At 47.3% G+C, this 21,766-nt stretch overlaps 1 protein-coding gene across 1 annotated transcript in view; it reads left to right on the top strand.

Moving 5' to 3' along the window:
- The window catches only part of aldocb (aldolase C, fructose-bisphosphate, b), a 32,374-nt gene extending 16,425 nt beyond the window's left edge, over positions 1-15,949 (top strand). The window contains exons 2-9 of the mRNA XM_031809435.1: positions 8,142-8,254; positions 8,976-9,187; positions 10,582-10,636; positions 10,737-10,897; positions 10,971-11,054; positions 13,052-13,226; positions 13,417-13,616; positions 14,382-15,949. Coding sequence (XP_031665295.1) covers positions 8,143-8,254; positions 8,976-9,187; positions 10,582-10,636; positions 10,737-10,897; positions 10,971-11,054; positions 13,052-13,226; positions 13,417-13,616; positions 14,382-14,474 — 1,092 coding nt within the window. The 5' untranslated portion in view covers position 8,142 and the 3' untranslated portion in view covers positions 14,475-15,949. The remainder of the gene's footprint in view (positions 1-8,141; positions 8,255-8,975; positions 9,188-10,581; positions 10,637-10,736; positions 10,898-10,970; positions 11,055-13,051; positions 13,227-13,416; positions 13,617-14,381) is intronic.
- The last annotated feature ends 5,817 nt before the right edge of the window (positions 15,950-21,766 follow it).

The raw sequence follows: 21,766 nt of genomic DNA, 5'->3' as shown, positions 1-21,766 counted from the left end.
ATCCATCCCCTAAACACAGCATAATGCCATCCATCCCCTAAACACAGCATAATGCCATCCATCCTCTAAACACAGCATAATGCCATCCATCCCCTAAACACAGCATAATGCCATCCATCCCCTAAACACAGCATAATGCCATCCATCCACCCTCTAAACACAGCATAATGCCATCCATCCCCTAAACACAGCATAATGCCATCCATCCCCTAAACACAGCATAATGCCATCCATCCTCTAAACACAGCATAATGCCATCCATCCATCCCCTAAACACAGCATAATACCATCCATCCCCTAAACACAGCATAATGCCATCCATCCATCCTCTAAACACAGCATAATGCCATCCATCCTCTAAACACAGCATAATGCCATCCATCCCCTAAACACAGCATAATGCCATCCATCCATCCTCTAAACACAGCATAATGCCATCCATCCACCCTCTAAACACAGCATAATGCCATCCATCCACCCTCTAAACACAGCATAATGCCATCCATCCTCTAAACACAGCATAATGCCATCCATCCATCCTCTAAACACAGCATAATGCCATCCATCCCCTAAACACAGCATAATGCCATCCATCCACCCTCTAAACACAGCATAATGCCATCCATCCATCCCCTAAACACAGCATAATGCCATCCATCCTCTAAACACAGCATAATGCCATCCATCCCCTAAACACAGCATAATACCATCCATCCATCCTCTAAACACAGCATAATGCCATCCATCCACCCTCTAAACACAGCATAAAGGCATCCATCCCCTAAACACAGCATAATGCCATCCATCCATCCTCTAAACACAGCATAATGCCATCCACCCTCTAAACACAGCATAATGCCATCCATCCATCCCCTAAACACAGCATAATGCCATCCATCCATCCCCTAAACACAGCATAATGCCATCCATCCATCCTCTAAACACAGCATAATGCCATCCATCCTCTAAACACAGCATAATGCCATCCACCCTCTAAACACAGCATAATGCCATCCATCCCCTAAACACAGCATAATGCCATCCACCCTCTAAACACAGCATAATGCCATCCATCCCCTAAACACAGCATAATGCCATCCACCCTCTAAACACAGCATAATGCCATCCACCCTCTAAACACAGCATAATGCCATCCACCCTCTAAACACAGCATAATGCCATCCATCCCCTAAACACAGCATAATGCCATCCATCCATCCTCTAAACACAGCATAATGCCATCCATCCACCCTCTAAACACAGCATAATGCCATCCATCCACCCTCTAAACACAGCATAATGCCATCCATCCCCTAAACACAGCATAATGCCATCCATCCATCCTCTAAACACAGCATAATGCCATCCATCCACCCTCTAAACACAGCATAATGCCATCCATCCACCCTCTAAACACAGCATAATGCCATCCATCCTCTAAACACAGCATAATGCCATCCATCCATCCACTAAACACAGCATAATGCCATCCATCCCTAAACACAGCATAATGCCATCCATCCACCCTCTAAACACAGCATAATGCCATCCATCCATCCCCTAAACACAGCATAATGCCATCCATCCTCTAAACACAGCATAATGCCATCCATCCCCTAAACACAGCATAATGCCATCCATCCATCCTCTAAACACAGCATAATGCCATCCATCCACCCTCTAAACACAGCATAATGCCATCCATCCCCTAAACACAGCATAATGCCATCCATCCATCCTCTAAACACAGCGTAATGCCATCCATCCCCTAAACACAGCATAATGCCATCCATCCCCTAAACACAGCATAATGCCATCCATCCATCCCCTAAACACAGCATAATGCCATCCACCCTCTAAACACAGCATAATGCCATCCATCCCCTAAACACAGCATAATGCCATCCATCCATCCCCTAAACACAGCATAATGCCATCCATCCTCTAAACACAGCATAATGCCATCCATCCCCTAAACACAGCATAATGCCATCCATCCATCCCCTAAACACAGCATAATGCCATCCATCCTCTAAACACAGCATAATGCCATCCATCCATCCCCATTGTTATTCTACGGGAGACAAATGTGATTTTCAGAAGAAAAAAGAGAGAGAGAAAAATGAGGAGAGAGGAGAGAGAATGAGAAAAAACGGAGTGAGGGAGAGGAGAGAGAACGAGAGAAAACAGAGTGAGGGAGAGGAGAGAGAACGAGAGAAAATGGAGTGAGGGAGAGGAGAGAAAACAGAGTGAGGGAGAGGAGAGAGAACGAGAGAAAACGGAGTGAGGGAGAGGAGAGAGAACGAGAGAAAACGGAGTGAGGGAGAGGAGAGGGAACGAGAGAAAACGGAGTGAGGGAGAGGAGAGAAAACGGAGTGAGGGAGAGGTGGGAGAACGGAGTGAGGGAGAGAAAACTGAGTGAGGGAGAGGAGGGAGAACGGAGTGAGGGAGAGGAGGGAGAACGGAGTGAGGGAGAGGAGGGAGAACGGAGTGAGGGAGAGGAGGGAAAACAGAGTGAGGGAGAGGAGGGAGAATGGAGTGAGGGAGAGGAGAGAGAACGGAGTGAGGGAGAGAAAACGGAGTGAGGGAGAGGAGAGGGAACGAGAGAAAACGGAGTGAGGGAGAGGAGAGAAAACGGAGTGAGGGAGAGGTGGGAGAACGGAGTGAGGGAGAGAAAACGGAGTGAGGGAGAGGAGGGAGAACGGAGTGAGGGAGAGGAGGGAGAACGGAGTGAGGGAGAGGAGGGAGAACGGAGTGAGGGAGAGGAGGGAAAACAGAGTGAGGGAGAGGAGGGAGAATGGAGTGAGGGAGAGGAGAGAGAACGGAGTGAGGGAGAGAAAACGGAGTGAGGGAGAGGAGGGAGAACGGAGTGAGGGAGAGAAAACGTGAGAATCAGTAGAGTGAGGTAGTGGAATGCTTTAGAACAGTGTGCAGTCTGTTCTGAGCCAATCAGAACGGGACTACCTACCAGGCCAGACAGTACTACAGGGAACACACACCATAGAGATAGAATGAATAGAACAGCCATCCCCATTCAAGTCAATGAGTGGACTGGAGGCCATTGTGTATGTACCCATAGGCAGTGGTGTAAAGTACTTAAGTAAAGAATGATGTAACCCTTCCCTGCAGTCAACAAAAAACGCTCTCTTTGGCCTCATGGGTTGAAATATGATTAATATTTTTCATAATTAAAAACATATTTGGTGGCCGCCCGGCCAAACTGAGCAATCGGAGGAGAAGGGCCTTGGTCAGGGAGGTGACCAAGAACCCGATGGTCACTCTGACAGAGCTCCAGAGTTTCTCCGTGGAGATGGGAGAACCTTCCAGAAGGACAACCATCTCTGCAGCACTCCACCAATCAGGCCTTTATGGTAGAGTGGCCAGACGGAAGCCACTCCTCAGTAAAAGACATGACAGCCCGCTTGGAGTTTGTCAAAAGGCACCTAAAGGACTCTCAGTGAGCGTGTCCTCTTTCAGATCTAATGAGATTCTCTGGTCTGAGGAAACCAAGATTGAACCCTTTGGCCTAAATGCTAAGCGTCACGTCTAGATGAAACCTGGCACCTGGTGACTGACAGTGTTTTTAAAAGGACACACTGTGACGGTCAGTAGAGGAGACGGTCAGTAGAGGAGACGGTCGGTAGAGGAGACGGTCGTTAGAGGAGACGGTCGGTAGAGGAGACGGTCGGTAGAGGAGACGGTCGGTAGAGGAGACGGTCGGTAGAGGAGACGGTCGGTAGAGGAGACGGTCGGTGGAGGAGACGGTCGGTAGAGGAGACGGTCGGTAGAGGAGACGGTCGGTAGAGGAGACGGTCGGTAGAGGAGACGGTCGGTAGAGGAGACGGTCAATAGAGGAGACGGTCGGTAGAGGAGACGGTCGGTAGAGGAGACGGTCGGTAGAGGAAACGGTCGGTAGAGGAGACAGTCGGTAGAGGAGACGGTCGGTAGAGCAGACGGTCGGTAGAGGAGACGGTCGTTAGAGGAGACGGTCGGTAGAGGAGACGGTCGGTAGAGGAGACGGTCGGTAGAGGAGACGGTCGGTAGAGGAGACGGTCGGTAGAGGAGACGGTCGGTAGAGGAGACGGTCAGTAGAGGAGACGGTCAGTAGAGGAGAGGGTCAGTAGAGGAGACGGTCGGTGTGACTGACAGTGGTTTTGCTATTTGAACTATTAGAACCTGACCGTAGTAGTTTGGCTGAAAAATAACCGTTATCCAAAATTCCATGACCTCCACAGTCATAGTTCTGAACAAATTGTAAAATAAGTCAAGGGGTATGAATACTTTCCGTTTTAACCGGTTCTAGAACAGGTTTGGACCGGTTCTAGAACAGTTTTGGACCGGTTCTAGAACTGTTTTGGACCGGTCCTAGGGCAGGTTTGGAACGGTTTGATGGCAGGTTTGGACCAGTTCTGTTGTGTATGGAGAGTGCAGGACTGAAAGAGAGAGAGCCACTGACTAATAACCAACGAAGGACAGATAGAATGGTGAATGGGCAGAAAAACGAGTGGTGTGGAAAGAGAGAGAGAGAGAGAGAGAGAGAGAGAGGAAAATACATGGATCTGCAGAAAGAGAGAGAGTGTGTGTGTGTGTGTGTGTGTGTGTGTGTGTGTGTGTGTGTGTGTGTGTGTGTGTGTGTGTGTGTGTGTCCTCTTTCAGATCTAATGAGGACTGACAGCAGAGTTTAGACAAGGACAATTAGGTAATACCTCCCCTTTCTCCATCTCGATTTTTCTTTCTCTCTCTCTCCCCCCCCCCCCACCGTCTCAATTCAATTTCAATTGAAGGGGCTTTATTGGCATGGGGACATATGTTAACAAAGTAATGTTCTTAACTGCCTCGTTAAATAAAGGATAAATACATGTACAAAATGCAAATAAAAAGTGAAATAGATAATAAACAGAAGTGAAATAAACAATCAATATGAACAGTAAACATGACACTCACAAAAGTTCCAAAGAAATAAAGACATTACAAATGTCATATTTTGTCTATAAACAGTGTTGTAAAAACGTACAAATGGTTAAAGTACAAAACTGTGCAAAAAAAACAACATAGGGTGGAAAACAGGCTGCCTAAGTATGATCTCCAATCAGAGACAACGATAGATAGCTGCCTCTGATTGGGAACCATACCAGGCCAACAAAGAAATAGAAACTATAATGCCCACCCAAATCACACCCTGACCTAACCAAATAGAGAAATTAAAAGTCTCTCTACGGTCAGGTACTTGACACCCATCCCTCTTCAAATCAAATGCTATTTATCACGTGTCTAGTTGTGATGACCCAACCGTTATGTAGAAATGATGTGTGAATATGATAGAACAGTACATTAATCAATCTGACTTCCTTACTATGTCAATACATGCAACTGTGTACATCTCTAGAGAATCTAGTCCAGGTATCACCTCTCAGTATGACTAGAATAAACATGTGTCTAACTCACACCGTAAGAGACGAGATAGAAACCGCTGTTCTAGCATTAATGTATTGAGGCACGCAGATCAGAGATATGAAGTCGGTAGCCGAGAAACTACCAGTAGACCTACTAAATTATAAGCGTATAGTCAATAAAATAATGACTCTGTAAAATGAGGAAATGCATTTACTCAGTTCAACTAATATAATTTATTAAACTAATATAATTTATTAAATTAATATAATTGATTAAACTAATATAATTTCTTAAATAATATAATTTCTTAAATAATAATTGATTATAATTGATTAAACTAATATAATTTATTAAATTAATATAATTTATTAAACTAATATAATTGATTAAACTACTGTAATTTATTAAACTAATGTAATTTGTTAATCACAAAAGAATGAACGCTAGAACAACCAGACTACTCAGAGGACTATAGTCCTCAGCTATAGTCTGACTTAACGTGGCCTTCACTTCACAATCGTCTCTGACAGAAGTGATACACACAGGAGCTTGGTAGCAAGATCTTAAAGTAGGAACAAATTCACTGTCCAAATTCAAGCAGAAATTCACCGCCAACCTGAATGAACATTTTCTTTGCACTTTGCATCTGTCTTCAAACCTCCAACAGTGTCTGTGCTCCCAGGTTTCCGTGGGAACGTCGCTTCCTGGAGATTACCACAGATAAGTTGTTTTGACCCCTGTGGCAGCCATCCAGACAATGTTATGAATTGGGATTGAGTCTTCCTGCTGGGCCTAGGCGCCTACAAGTTACCTGTCGCCAGAATACCACCTTCTCTCATTCTTCCACTACAAATGCTTGGTAAACAACAGGTGTAGACTAACAGTGAAATGCTTGGTAAACAACATGTGTAGACTAACAGTGAAATGCTTGATAAACAACAGGTGTGGACTAACAGTGAAATGCTTGGTAAACAACAGGTGTAGACTAACAACAACATGTGTAGACTAACAGTGAAATGCTCGATAAACAACAGGTGTGGACTAACAGTGAAATGCTTGGTAAACAACAGGTGTAGACTAACAACAACAGGTGTAGACTAACAGTGAAATGCTTGATAAACAACAGGTGTGGACAACAGGGAAATGCTTGGTAAACAACAGGTCTAGACGAACAGTGAAATGCTTGGTAAACAACAGGTCTAGACGAACAGTGAAATGCTTGGTAAACAACAGGTGTAGACTAACAGTGAAATGCTTGGTAAACAACAGGTGTAGACTAACAGGGAAATGCTTGGTAAGCAACATGTGTAGACTAACAGTGAAATGCTTGGTAAACAACAGGTGTAGACTAACAGTGAAATGCTTGGTAAACAACAGGAGGAGTGAATGTGACTCTGCTCCAGAGTCCAATGGCAGCGATCTCTACACCACTCTAGCCAACGCTTGGCATTGCCCATGATGATCTTAGGCTTGTGTGAGGATGCTTGGCCATGGAAACCCATTTCATGAAGCTCACGACAAACTGACGTTGCTTCCAGAGGCAGTTTGGAACTCGGTAGTGAGTGTGGCAACCGAGGACAGACGATTTTTACACACATCAGCACTCGGTGTCCCATTCTGTGAGCTTGTGTGGCCTACCACTTCGCGGCTGAGCCGTTGTTGCTCCTAGACTTTTCCACTTCACAATAACAGAACTTACAGTTGACCGGGGCAGATCTAGCAGGGAAGAAATTTGACAAACTGACTTGTTGAAAAATTGGCATCCTATGACGGTGCCATGTTGAAAGTTACTGAGGTCTTCAGTGAGGCCTCTTCTCTATCTCTCCCCCCATGTTTGTCTATGGAGATTGTACGGCTGTATGCTCTGGTGTGGGTGAAACAGCCAAATCCACTCATTTGAAGAGGTGTCCACATACTTTTGTATATGCAGTGTAGGTGTGATGGGCTGAGAATAGCCGAGGGCTGGGTTTAGCCGAGGGCTGGGTTTAGCCGAGGGCTGGGTTTAGCCGAGGGCTGGGTTTAGCAGAGGGCTGGGTTTAGCAGAGGGCTGGATTTAGCCAAGGGCTGGGTTTAGCCGAGGGCTGGGTTTAGCAGAGGGCTGGGTTTAGCAGAGGGCTGGGTTTAGCAGAGGGCTGGGTTTAGCAGAGGTTCATGACCTGTAATAGCTGGAGCGAAAACACCATATAATCAGGAATAACGGAGACGTTTCAGTACCTTGTCATGTGGGATGTATATCTAACTACATTCTGAATGGAACACATTTAATGTGGGATGATCTAACTACATTCTGAATGGAACACATTTAATGTGGGATGATCTAACTACATTCTGAATGGAACACATTTAATGTGGGATGATCTAACTACATTCTGAATGGAACACATTTAATGTGGGATGATCTAACTACATTCTGAATGGAACACATTTCAAATTGTAGAATAAAATTACCTTTGTCCTCTGAAAGCGGGGTGGATGGGACAAAAAGTTATACAAAATTATAAGAATGAAATATAATAGTAAAAATATTGTCCCTGGACACGCAGACACAAAGGTTATGCTATGATATTATATTCAGAATGTTGGGCCTATGTAGAATAGCAGGTTATGCTATGCTCACTCATCTCTCCCTCCCTCCCTCCCTCCCTCCCTCCCTCCCTCCCTCCCTCCCTCCCTCCCTCCCTCCCTCCCTCCCTCCCTCCCTCCCTCCCTCCCTCCCTCCCTCCCTCCCTCCCTCCCTCCCTCCCCAGGATGCCTCACCAGTACCCAGCTCTGACCACAGAGCAGAAGAAGGAGCTGCAGGAGATAGCAGAGAGGATCACGGCTCCGGGGAAAGGAATCCTGGCTGCAGATGAGTCCACCGGTCAGTGGCTGTGTGTGTGTCCCTAACGTGTGTGTGTGTGTCCCTAACGTGTGTGTGTGTCTAGTGTGTGTGTCTAATGTGTGTGTGTGTGTCTCAAATGTGTGTGTGTGTCTCTAACGTGTGTGTGTGTGTGTGGTGTGTGTGTGTGTCTAATGTGTGTGTGTGTGTGTGTGTGTGTCTAATGTATGTGTGTGTGTGTGTGTGTGTGTGTGTGTGTGCCTCTAAAGTGTGTGTGTGTGTCTAATGTGTGTGTGTGTGTCCCTAACGTGTGTGTCTAGTGTGTGTGTCTAATGTGTGTGTGTGTCTCAAATGTGTGTGTGTGTCTCTAACGCGTGTGTGTGTGTGTGGTGTGTCTCTAATGTGTGTGTGTGTCTGTGTGTGTGTGTGTGTTTGTGTCTAATGTATGTGCGTGTGTGTGCCTCTAAAGTGTGTGTGTGTCTAATATGTGTGTGTGTGTGTCTAATGTGTGTGTGTGTGTCTAATGTGTGTGTGTGTGTCTCTAACGTGTGTGTGTGTGTCTAATGTGTGTGTGTGTGTCTAATGTGTGTGTGTCTCTAACGTGTGCGTGCGTGTGGGTGTGTGTGTGTCTAATGTGTGTGTGTGTGTGTCTAACGTGTGTGTGTGTTTAATGTGTGTGTGTGTGTGTGTGTCTAATGTGTGTGTGTGTCTCTAATGTGTGTGTGTGTCTCTAATGTGTGTGTGTGTGTGTGTGTGTGTGCAGGCAGCATGGGTAAGCGTCTCAACCCCATCGGTGTAGAGAACACAGAGGAGAACCGTCGTCTGTATCGCCAGCTGCTGTTCACGGCTGATGAGAGAATGGATGCTTGTATTGGTGGAGTGATCTTCTTCCACGAGACTCTCTACCAGAACGCTGATGACGGGACCAACTTCTCCCAGCTCATCAAGGACAGGGGGATTGTAGTGGGCATCAAGGTAGGGACACACACACACATTAGCAGAGACACACACACACACACACACACATTAGCAGAAACACACACACACACACACATTAGCAGAAACACACACACACACATACACACACACACTAGCAGAAACACACACACACACATTAGCAGAAACACACACACACACATTAGCAGACACACAAACATTAGCGGACACACACACACACACATTAGCAGACACACACACACATTAGCAGACACACACACACACATTAGCAGACACACACACATTAGCAGACACACACACACACATTAGCAGACACACACACACACACATTAGCAGACACACACACACACACACATTAGCGGACACACACACACACATTAGCAGACACACACACATTAGCAGACACACACACACACACACATTAGCGGAAACACACACATTAGCAGACACACACACACACATTAGCGGACACACACACACACACACACACACATTAGCAGACACACACACACACACACATTAGCAGACACACACGCACACACACACACATTAGCGGACACACACACATTAGCAGACACACACACACATTAGCGGACACACACATTAGCAGACACACACATTAGCAGACACACACATTAGCAGACACACACACACATTAGCAGAGAGCAATGCCACCCCTATTTCCACTTCCACCCAACGATGTATATAAACCCTGGATTAACTGATTCTATGTATTGGCCATTGAGAGGTTTTGAAGCCACCAGTCGGCCATATTGGTACTGCCCAGTAGGAGCTGGATTAACTGATTCTATGTATTGGCCATTGAGAGGTTTTGAAGCCACCGGTCGGCCATATTGGTACTGCCCAGTAGGAGCTGGATGAACTGATTCTATGTATTGGCCATTGAGAGGTTTTGAAGCCACCGGTCGGCCATATTGGTACTGCCCAGTAGGAGCTGTTCTCCATAGGAATTAATGGAATTCTACCGTATTTCAATTAAATGTTTCAAGGACTGTCTGTGTGCTGTCTGTCTGTCTGTCTGTGTGCTGTCTGTCTGTCTGTCTGTCTGTCTGTCTGTCTGTCTGTCTGTCTGTCTGTCTGTCTGTGTGCTGTCTGTCTGTCTGTCTGTCTGTGTGCTGTCTGTCTGTCTGTCTGTCTGTCTGTCTGTCTGTCTGTCTTTGTGCTGTCTGTCTGTCTGTGTGCTGTCTGTCTGTGTGCTGTCTGTCTGTGTGCTGTCTGTCTGTATGTATGTCTGTCTGTGTGCTGTCTGTCTGTCTGTGTGCTGTCTGTCTGTCTGTGTGCTGTCTGTCTGTGTGCCCTCTGTCTGTCTGTCTGTCTGTGTGCTGTCTGTCTGTCTGTCTGTGTGCTGTCTGTCTGTCTGTATGTATGTATGTATGTATATATGTATGTAGGTGGATAAAGGTGTTGTCCCACTGGCCGGAACCGATGGAGAGACCACAACCCAGGGTGAGAACACACACGGTCAATCGCTATTGGTTGTACATAAGCACATAATCACACAACTAGATAACCACATAGCCACATAACCGTGTGTGTGTGTGTGTAGGTCTGGATGGCCTGGCAGAGCGTTGTGCTCAGTATAAGAAGGATGGAGCAGACTTCGCTAAGTGGCGTAGCGTCCTGAAGATCAGCGACAACACCCCCTCAGAACTCGCCATCATGGAGAACGCCAACGTACTGGCACGCTACGCCAGCATCTGTCAACAGGTAGGGTGTGTGTGTGTGTGTGTGTGTGTGTGTGTGTGTGTGTGTGTAACACCCCTGTGTGTGTGTTTTTCAGAACGGCATCGTTCCCATCGTGGAGCCTGAGATCCTTCCTGACGGAGACCATGACCTGAAACGTTGTCAGTACATCACTGAGAAGGTAAAACAATACTCCACCATAGAAAATAAAGGCTCTCTATGGTCAGGGCGTGACAGTACCGTGACAGTAGGACTCCGGCCGCAAAACCTGAAACCAAAAGGGAGGGTTAGGGGGGGTGTCTAGTGTCGGTGGCGGCTCTGGTGCGGAGCGAAGTACCCTCTCATCCTGCCAGCATCGGGGGCGGCTCTGGTGCAGAGCGAAGTACCCTCTCATCCTGCCAGCATCGGGGGCGGCTCTGGTGCGGAGCGAAGTACCCTCTCATCCTGCCAGCATCGGGGGCGGCTCTGGTGCGGAGCGAAGTACCCTCTCATCCCGCCAGCATCGGGGGCGGCTCTGGTGCGGGACGAAGAACCCGCTCATCCCGCAGATCCAGCCAAGGACCCAGGCTGAACGCTGTGCCTGGACTGGACCTAGATGCAGAGTGGGACTGGACACCCTGTTTGGACTGGACATCAGCGCAGAGGAAGACTCCTGCCATGGAGCTGGAGGTTCTGGACCGTGGACCGTCGCAGTAGATTCCGGACCATGGACCGTCTTAGGAGGCTCCGGACTGTGGACCGTCTCAGGAGGCTCCGTACTATGGACAGTCTCAGGAGGTTCAGCTCTGAACCGAAACTCAGGACTGGGGACTGTCGCCGGAAGTTCTGGACTGGGAACTGTCGCCGGAAACTCAGGACTGGGGACTGTCGCCGGAAGCTCTGGACTGGGAACTGTCGCCGGAAGCTCTGGACTGGGAACTGTCGCCGGAAGCTCTGGACTGGGAACTGTCGCCAGAAGACTCTCTTGTGGGAGAGTGCGAGGAGCAGGCACAGGACGTACTGGACTGTGAAGATGCACTGGAGACCTGGTGCGTAGAGCTGCCACAGATGGTGCCGGACTGAGAAGGCGTACTGGAGACCTGGTGCGTAGAACTGCCACAGATGGTGCCGGGCTGAGAAAGCGCTTTTCAACGCGCCTGCACTGCAGCATACTCCTTCCCAAAATCTCTCTCCGGAATCTCTTATTACCTTCCTCCATCAACTCCCCCTCACTCCCCGGTGAGCACCACACCATGTGCCTCCCCCCCCTCCTAAAAAATACATTCCAGCTGTCTTTTTGGCTTTCTCTGTGGCCGCGAACCCTGGCGTTGTCGCTGTCCTCCCTTTTTTCCTGTCGTCTATTTCCACGGCAGGCTTTCGTGTCTTGCCAAGACTTCCTCCCAAGTCCAGGATATTCTCTCCTCAACCTCCTCCAAAGACCAGGATGCCATCTCCTCCCGGGCATGCTGCTTGGTCCTGGTGTGGTGGTTCTGTCACGTTCAATAAACAAACAACGAACCGTGAATACAGAGATGCTAAGTGCACTAACTCTAAACAATATCCCATAAGACACAGTGGGAAAAATAACTACTTAAATATGATCCCCAATTAGAGACAACGATTAACAGCTGCCTCTAATTGGGAATCACACTAAAACACCAACATAGAAAAAACTAAACTAGAACCCTACCTAGAAATAATAAACTAGACTGGCCCCACAGTCATGCCCTGACTTACTCCACCTGTGGTTTATGGCATATTGTTTTGAGTTAGTGCACGTAGCATCTCTGTAGTCACTGTTCGTTGTTCGTTTATTGTTTCGTTTTGCTAAGTTTCACTTTTAATAAATTATGTGGAACTCAACATCCACTGCGCCTTGGTTCGTCTCTACACACGAACGTGACAGAATATCTGCGGTGTACAAGGCCCTATCAGACCACCACGTCTATCTGTCTGTCTGTAGGTTCTGTCTGCGGTGTACAAGGCCCTATCAGACCACCACGTCTATCTGTCTGTCTGTAGGTTCTGTCTGCGGTGTACAAGGCCCTATCAGACCACCACGTCTATCTGTCTGTCTGTAGGTTCTGTCTGCGGTGTACAAGGCCCTATCAGACCACCACGTCTATCTGTCTGTCTGTAGGTTCTGTCTGCGGTGTACAAGGCCCTATCAGACCACCACGTCTATCTGTCTGTCTGTAGGTTCTGTCTGCGGTGTACAAGGCCCTATCAGACCACCACGTCTATCTGGAGGGGACCCTGCTGAAGCCCAACATGGTGACTCCCGGACACTCCTGCCCCCAAAAATACACTAACGAGGAGATCGCCATGGCTACGGTCACTGCCCTCCGCCGCACCGTACCCCCTGCTGTCACAGGTACACACAGACTGGCATGCTCACATAGACAGTTTATATTTGTGTGATTGTTTTACATTCTGTCAATATCTAACTGATATCCAATATCCTTCCTTCCTTCCTCTCTCCCTTCCTTCCTCTCTCCCTTCCTCCCTCCCTTCCTTCCTCTTCTCTCTCTCCCTCCCTCCCTTCCTCCACCCTCCCTCCTCAGGTGTGACGTTCCTGTCAGGGGGCCAGTCAGAGGAGGAGGCCAGTATTAACCTGAACGCTATCAACACCTGTCCTCTGGGTAAACCCTGGGCCTTGACCTTCTCCTATGGTCGTGCCCTGCAGGCCTCAGCCCTCAATGCCTGGAGAGGAGAGAGAGACAACGAGAAGGCTGCTGCCGAGGAGTTCCTTAAACGGGCTGAGGTGAGTTGAGGAGAGGGGGTGTGGGGTGTGGATACAAAATAACTCTTCAATACAGGACCTTCTATCTAACTCTACATCGGTCTTCTACCACTTATCCATCTCTTCTATCTTTCAATGTAACGCTTCTCCCTCCCCTCCTCCTCTCCTCCCTCTCCACCTCTCCCTCCCCCCTCCTGTCCTCCCTCTCCTCCCTCCCCCCTCCTCTCCTCCCTCTCCACCTCCCCCCTCCTCTCCTCCCTCCCCCCTCCTTTCCACCCCTTGCCCCTCCTCTCCTCCCTCCCTCCCCCCCTCCCTCCTCTCCACCCCTCCTCTCCTCCCTCCTCCTCTCCCCCTTCCTCTCCTCCACCTCCCCCCTCCTCTCCTCCCTCTCCTCTCCCCCCTCCTCTCCTCCCTTTCCCCTCCTCTCCACCCTCCCCCCTCCTCTCCTCCCTCTCCACCTCTCCCTCCCCCCTCCTCTCCTCCCCCTCCCTCTCCACCTCTCCCTCCCCCCTCCTCTCCTCCCCCTCCTCTCCACCTCTCCCTCCCCCTCCTCTCCTCCCCTCCCTCTCCACCCTCTCCCCCTCCCCCCCCTCCCCCACCTTCTCCCCCTCCCCCCTCCCCCTCCTCTCCACCTCTCCCTCCCCCCTCTCCTCTCCTCCCCCCCATCCTCTCCACCCTCTCCCCCCTCTCCTCTCCTCCCTCCCTCCCCCTCCTCTCCTCCTCCCCCCTCCTCTCCCCCCTCTCCTCTCCTCCCTCCCCCCTCCTCTCCCCCCTCCCCTCCTCCAGGTGAACGGTCTAGCTGCCCAGGGGAAGTATGAGTCAACAGGAGACAGCGGAGCGGCGGGACAGTCTCTCTACGTGGCCAATCACGCGTACTGAACACCCCAGGCCACGCCTACATCACAACCCACCGCTGCAGCCCCTCCCCTCACCCACCAACCACAGACCTGCGTTGTCTACCGTATTTTAGAAACAGCATCGTTGTCGTGGCAACATAACGATGTGGTTAATATGAGTATTAATTAGTATGGGGAGTTGATGATGAAGTGGATGCTGAAGGGAGAGAGGGCGGTATCCTGAAGAAGCTTTATTAAGTCCCAAATGGAGTCCTATTCCCTATATAGACCTGGTCTAAAGTGGTGCACTATATAGGGAATAGGGTGCCATAGGGCTCTGGTCTAAAGTAGTGACCAACCAGAGACAAGATAACATCAGATAGGGACCAATCAGATACTAGATTACATCAAACAGTGACCAACCAGAGAGAAGATAACATCAGATAGGGACCAATCAGATACTAGATTACATCAAACAGTGACCAACCAGAGAGAAGATAACATCAGATAAGGACCAATCAGATACTAGATTACATCTGACAGACAACAGGGTGTGACATGTTGAGTTCCAGGAATGAGTAAGAAGAGAGGGATGAGAGAGGAGGGAGAAAGAGGAGAGAGATAGTGAGAGGAGGGAGAGAGAGAGTGAGAGGAGGGAGGGAGGGAGAGAGAGAGAAGAGAGAGAGAGAGAGAAGAGGGAGGGAGGGAGGGAGAGGAGAAGGATGAGAGAGGAGAGAGATAGGGAGAGAGGAGGGAAAAAGAGAGTAAGAGGAGGGAAAGAGAGTGAGAGGAGGGAGAGTGAGAGAGAGGAGGGCGGGAGAGAGAGAAGAGGGAGAGAGAGAGGTACCAATGTCAGGTAGAGACTGAACACAAAGGGTGGAAGGACAGACAGACAAACAGCTAACCACTGACCACCAAGTCTCATCCTCTAACCTCTGTCTTTTTCTCACACACCTAACTATCTAGCTATCAATCAGTCAATCAATCGATCAATAAACTACTGATAATAACTTTATTACTTGCCATCTAAAACAGTTGCTGGGAATGGCCAGTGTGTTTTAACAGTTTGTGTGAATGGCCCAGTGTGTTTTAACAGTTTGTGGGAATGGCCCAGTGTGTTTTGTTTGTGGGAATGGCCAGTGTGTTGTCTAGGACTACTGCACTTCTCTGATTATAATAATAGCTTTAAAGTACACAATCAATGTGTTATTATGTGTTGTGTTGTAACCTTGTAGTTATTATGTGATGCTTCTGTGTCTTACTCTGTGTCTTACTCACCCCCTTTCCCCCACCGGTGGAACAGTCCGGAGGTGAGGGTGAATCCTATTGGCTGGTCTGGGTGGAGTGTGGGGTTTGTAGGGGGGGGCCAGTAAGTCAGTCACTACTGTGTTGGAATACTGTGACGTTTGTTGATGTTCCTTTGTTTGTTTGTTGTTCTCGAAAGCGCTTTGCTGTGATGAATAGTGGGAAAAATTACAGAAAATCTACAATAAATATGGCAAAATAGTTAGAAACATTTGATGTGAATCGCTTTCTTCTTCCTCCTACTCTGCAGTCAACAAACAGCCTGTCAATCACAGTAGTCTGTTATCCAGTAGGTTTATACCAGCCTGTCAATCACAATAGTCTGTTATACAGTAGGTTTATACCAGCCTGTCAATCACAGTAGTCTGTTATCCAGTAGGTTTATACCAGCCTGTCAATCACAATAGTCTGTTATACAGTAGGTTTATACCAGCCTGTCAATCACAATAGTCTGTTATACAGTAGGTATATACCAGCATGTCAATCACAATAGTCTGTTATACAGTAGGTTTATACCAGCCTGTCAATCACAGTAGTCTGTTATACAGTAGGTTTATACCAGCCTGTCAATCACAATAGTCTGTTATACAGTAGGTTTATACCAGCCTGTCAATCACAATAGTCTATTATACAGTAGGTTTATACCAGCCTGTCAATCACAATAGTCTCTTATCCAGTAGGTTTATACCAGCCTGTCAATCACAATAGTCTCTTATCCAGTAGGTTTATACCAGCCTGTCAATCACAATAGTCTCTTATCCAGTAGGTTTATACCAGCCTGTCAATCACAATAGTCTGTTATACAGTAGGTTTATACCAGCCTGTCAATCACAATAGTCTGTTATACAGTAGGTTTATACCAGCCTGTCAATCACAATAGTCTCTTATACAGTAGGTTTATACCAGCCTGTCAATCACAATAGTCTGTTATACAGTAGGTTTATACCAGCCTGTCAATCACAATAGTCTGTTATACAGTAGGTTTATACCAGCCTGTCAATCACAATAGTCTGTTATACAGTAGGTTTATACCAGCCTGTCAATCACAATAGTCTGTTATACAGTAGGTTTATACCAGCCTGTCAATCACAATAGTCTGTTATACAGTAGGTTTATACCAGCCTGTCAATCACAATAGTCTGTTATACAGTAGGTTTATACCAGCCTGTCAATCACAATAGTCTCTTATCCAGTAGGTTTATACCAGCCTGTTAATCACAATAGTCTGTTATACAGTAGGTTTATACCAGCCTGTCAATCACAATAGTCTGTTATACAGTAGGTTTATACCAGCCTGTCAATCACAATAGTCTGTTATACAGTAGGTTTATACCAGCCTGTCAATCACAATAGTCTGTTATACAGTAGGTTTATACCAGCCTGTCAATCACAATAGTCTCTTATCCAGTAGGTTTATACCAGCCTGTCAATCACAATAGTCTGTTATACAGTAGGTTTATAACAGCCTGTCAATCACAATAGTCTGTTATACAGTAGGTTTATACCAGCCTGTCAATCACAATAATCTGTTATACAGTAGGTTTATACCAGCCTGTCAATCACAATAGTCTGTTATACAGTAGGTTTATAACAGCCTGTCAATCACAATAGTCTGTTATACAGTAGGTTTATACCAGCCTGTCAATCACAATAGTCTGTTATCCAGTAGGTTTATACCAGCCTGTCAATCACAATAGTCTGTTATACAGTAGGTTTATACCAGCCTGTCAATCACAATAGTCTGTTATACAGTAGGTTTATACCAGCCTGTCAATCACAATAGTCTGTTATACAGTAGGTTTATACCAGCCTGTCAATCACAATAGTCTGTTATACAGTAGGTTTATACCAGCCTGTCAATCACAATAGTCTGTTATACAGTAGGTTTATACCAGCCTGTCAATCACAATAGTCTGTTATACAGTAGGTTTATACCAGCCTGTCAATCACAATAGTCTGTTATACAGTAGGTTTATACCAGCCTGTCAATCACAATAGTCTGTTATACAGTAGGTTTATACCAGCCTGTCAATCACAATAGTCTCTTATCCAGTAGGTTTATACCAGCCTGTTAATCACAATAGTCTGTTATACAGTAGGTTTATACCAGCCTGTCAATCACAATAGTCTGTTATACAGTAGGTTTATACCAGCCTGTCAATCACAATAGTCTGTTATACAGTAGGTTTATACCAGCCTGTCAATCACAATAGTCTGTTATACAGTAGGTTTATACCAGCCTGTCAATCACAATAGTCTCTTATCCAGTAGGTTTATACCAGCCTGTCAATCACAATAGTCTGTTATACAGTAGGTTTATACCAGCCTGTCAATCACAATAGTCTCTTATCCAGTAGGTTTATACCAGCCTGTCAATCACAATAGTCTGTTATACAGTAGGTTTATACCAGCCTGTCAATCACAATAGTCTGTTATACAGTAGGTTTATACCAGCCTGTCAATCACAATAGTCTGTTATACAGTAGGTTTATACCAGCCTGTCAATCACAATAGTCTGTTATACAGTAGGTTTATACCAGCCTGTCAATCACAATAGTCTCTTATCCAGTAGGTTTATATTGAAATTGAGGCAGTCAGCAAGACTGATCCATCTATTACCAGTATGGTACCAGTCGTTAGAGTCCTGGTTAAGGTAGAAAGTCCATGGTAAAAACAGTATGGTACCAGATCAATTATCATTAATTGGATACTCTAGTGGAAGTGGAAAGGTCTAGGAGCAACAACGGCTCAGCCGCAAAGTGGTAGGCCACACAAGCTCACAGAGCACGTAAAATCGCCTGTCCTCGGTTGCAACTCTCACTAGTTCCAAACTGCCTCTGGAAGCAACAGCGGCACAAGAACTGTTGGTCGGGAGCTTCATGAAATGGGTTTCCATGGCAGAGCAGCCTCACACAAGCCTAAGATCACCATGCACAATGCCAAGTGTCTGCTGGAGTGGTGTAAAGCTCGCTGCCATAGGACTCTGGAGCAGTGGAAACGCGTTCTGACGGACGAATGATCACCATGCACAATGCCAAGTGTCTGCTGGAGTGGTGTAAAGCTCGCTGCCATAGGACTCTGGAGCAGGGGAAACGCGTTCTGACGGACGAATGATCACCATGCACAATGCCAAGTGTCTGCTGGAGTGGTGTAAAGCTCGCTGCCATAGGACTCTGGAGCAGTGGAAACGCGTTCTGACGGACGAATCTGGGTTGCTTCTACGGTGCATTCGGAAAGTATTCAGTCCCCTTCACTCTTTCCACGTTTTGTTACATTACAACCTTATTCTAAAATGGATTAAATACAAACCCAGATCAATCTTCACACAATACCCCATAATGACATCACAATACCCCATAATGACATCACAATACCCCATAATGACATCACAATACCCCATGATGACATCACAATACCCCATAATGACATCACAATACCCCATAATTCAAAGCAAAATCAGTTTTTTGGAAATGTTAACAAATGTTTTAAAAAATGATAAATTATTCAGACCCTTTGCTATGAGACTCAACATTGAGCTCAGGTGCATCCTGTTTCCATTGATCATCCTTGAGATGTTTCTACAACTTGATTGGAGTCCACCTGTGGAAAATTGCAATTGATTGGACATGATTTGGAAAGGCACACACCTGTCTTTATAAGGTCCCACAGTTGACAGTGCATGTCAGAGCAAAAACCAAGCCATATTGTTGAAGGAATTGTCTGTAGAGCTCTGAGGCAGGATTGTGTCGAGGCACAGATCTGGCGAAGGGTACCAAAAATGTCTGTAGCATTGAAGGTCCCCAAGAACACCGTGACCTCTGTCATTCTTAAATGGACGAAGTTTGGAACCATCAAGACTCTTCCTAGAGCTGGCCGCCCGGCCAAACTGAGCAATCGGGGGAGAAGGACCTTGGTCAGGGAGGTGACCAAGAACCCGATGGTCACTCTGACAGAGCTCCAGAGTTCCTCTGTGGAGATGGGAGAACCTCCCAGAAGGACAACCATCTCTGCAGCACTCCACCAATCAGGCCTTTATGGTAGAGTGGCCAGAAGGAAGCCACTCCTCAGTAAAAGACATGACAGCCCGCTTGCAGTTTGCCAAAAGACACCTAAAGGACTCTGACCATGAGAAACAAGATTCTCTGGTCTGATGAAATCAAGATTGAACTCTTTGGCCTAAATGCCAAGAGTCACATCTGGGAGAAACCAGGCACCGCTTATCACCAGGCCAATACCGTCCCTAAGGTGCAGCATGGTGGTGGCAGAATCATGTTGTGGGGATGTTTTTCAGCGGCAGGGACTAGGAGACTTGTCAGGATCGAGGGAAAGATGAACAGAGCAAACTACAGAGAGATCCTTGAAGTTTGTTCTTTAATTTTGTAAGTCTTTGTCTGATTCCCCCACGTTTTCCACGTTTGCATTTGGGTTTGTAATTCCCTCACAGACAATCAGGGATTAGATGGGCCATTGGGATATCCATCGCGTTTGTGTTTGAGTTGCATTGTAGTAGGAACTCCCTGCTGTATTGGATTCCGCTGCCAGCAGCGTTTTCATCATTTAGTCCGTTTGTAGCGGGTATGTACACGATCAACAAGATCAGTCCAACACCTCACCACTGTTGACAGATGGTTTACAAAAAAAAGTGTACAAGTTAAAAACATAAAAGAACGCCACACCAAACGTCACACTCAGTGTGGGTTGCAACAGACCCGCGCCCCCTTACGATTTATTGTGTAGGCTGCTAGCGACATGACCACGTTAGCTACCGACCAGCGACATGACCACGTTAGCTACGGACCAGCGACATGACCACGTTAGTTACCGACCAGCGACATGACCACGTTAGCTACGGACCAGCGACATGACCACGTTAGTTACTGACCAGCGACATGACCACGTTAGCTACTGACCAGCGACATGACCACGTTAGCTACTGACCAGCGACATGACCACGTTAGCTACTGACCAGCGACATGACCACGTTAGCTACTGACCAGCGACATGACCACGTTAGTTACTGACCAGCGACATGACCACGTTAGCTACTGACCAGCGACATGACCACGTTAACTACCGACCAGTGACATGACCACGTTAGCTACCGACCAGCGACATGACCACGTTAGCTACTGACCAGCGACATGACCACGTTAGTTACTGACCAGCGACATGACCACGTTAGCTACGGACCAGCGACATGACCACGTTAGTTACTGACCAGCGACATGACCACGTTAGCTACTGACCAGCGACATGACCACGTTAGCTACTGACCAGCGACATGACCACGTTAGTTACTGACCAGCGACATGACCACATTAGCTACGGACCAGCGACATGACCACGTTAGTTACCGACCAGTGACATGACCACGTTAGTTACTGACCAGCGACATGACCACGTTAGCTACGGACCAGCGACATGACCACGTTAGCTACGGACCAGCGACATGACCACGTTAGCTACGGACCAGCGACATGACCACGTTAGCTACCGACCAGCGACATGGCCACATGACCACGATTACAAAAAGAAAACCAGCCCTGTCTCGGACACCGACATCTTGCTCCCAGACAAACTAAACAACTTCTTTGCTCACTTTGAGGACAATACAGTGCCACTAACACGGCCCACTACCAAAACCTGCGGGCTCTCCTTCACAGCCAACGTGAGTAAAACGTTTAAAAATGTTAACCCTTGCAAGCCCGCCGGCCCAGACAGCATTTATAGCCGCGTCCTCAGAGCATGCGCAGACCAGCTGGCTGGTGTGTTTACGGACATTTTCAATCTCTCCCTATCCCAGTCTGCTGTTCCCAGGGCCACCATTGTTCCTGTTCCCAAGAAAGCGAAGGTAATTGAAATAAACGACTGTCGTAGCATTCACTTCCGTCATCATGAAGTGCATTGAGAGACTAGTCAAGGATCATATCACCTCCACCCTACCTGACACCTAGACCCACTCCAATTTGCTTACCGCCCCAATAGGTCCACAGACAACGCAATCACACAGCACACTTCCCTAACCCATCA

Source organism: Oncorhynchus kisutch, linkage group LG29 (genome assembly GCF_002021735.2).
Source record: "Oncorhynchus kisutch isolate 150728-3 linkage group LG29, Okis_V2, whole genome shotgun sequence".
Taxonomy (NCBI): Eukaryota; Metazoa; Chordata; class Actinopteri; order Salmoniformes; family Salmonidae; genus Oncorhynchus; species Oncorhynchus kisutch.
Note: the sequence above shows the minus strand (reverse complement) of the source record. Positions and strands in the feature narration are given on the sequence as shown.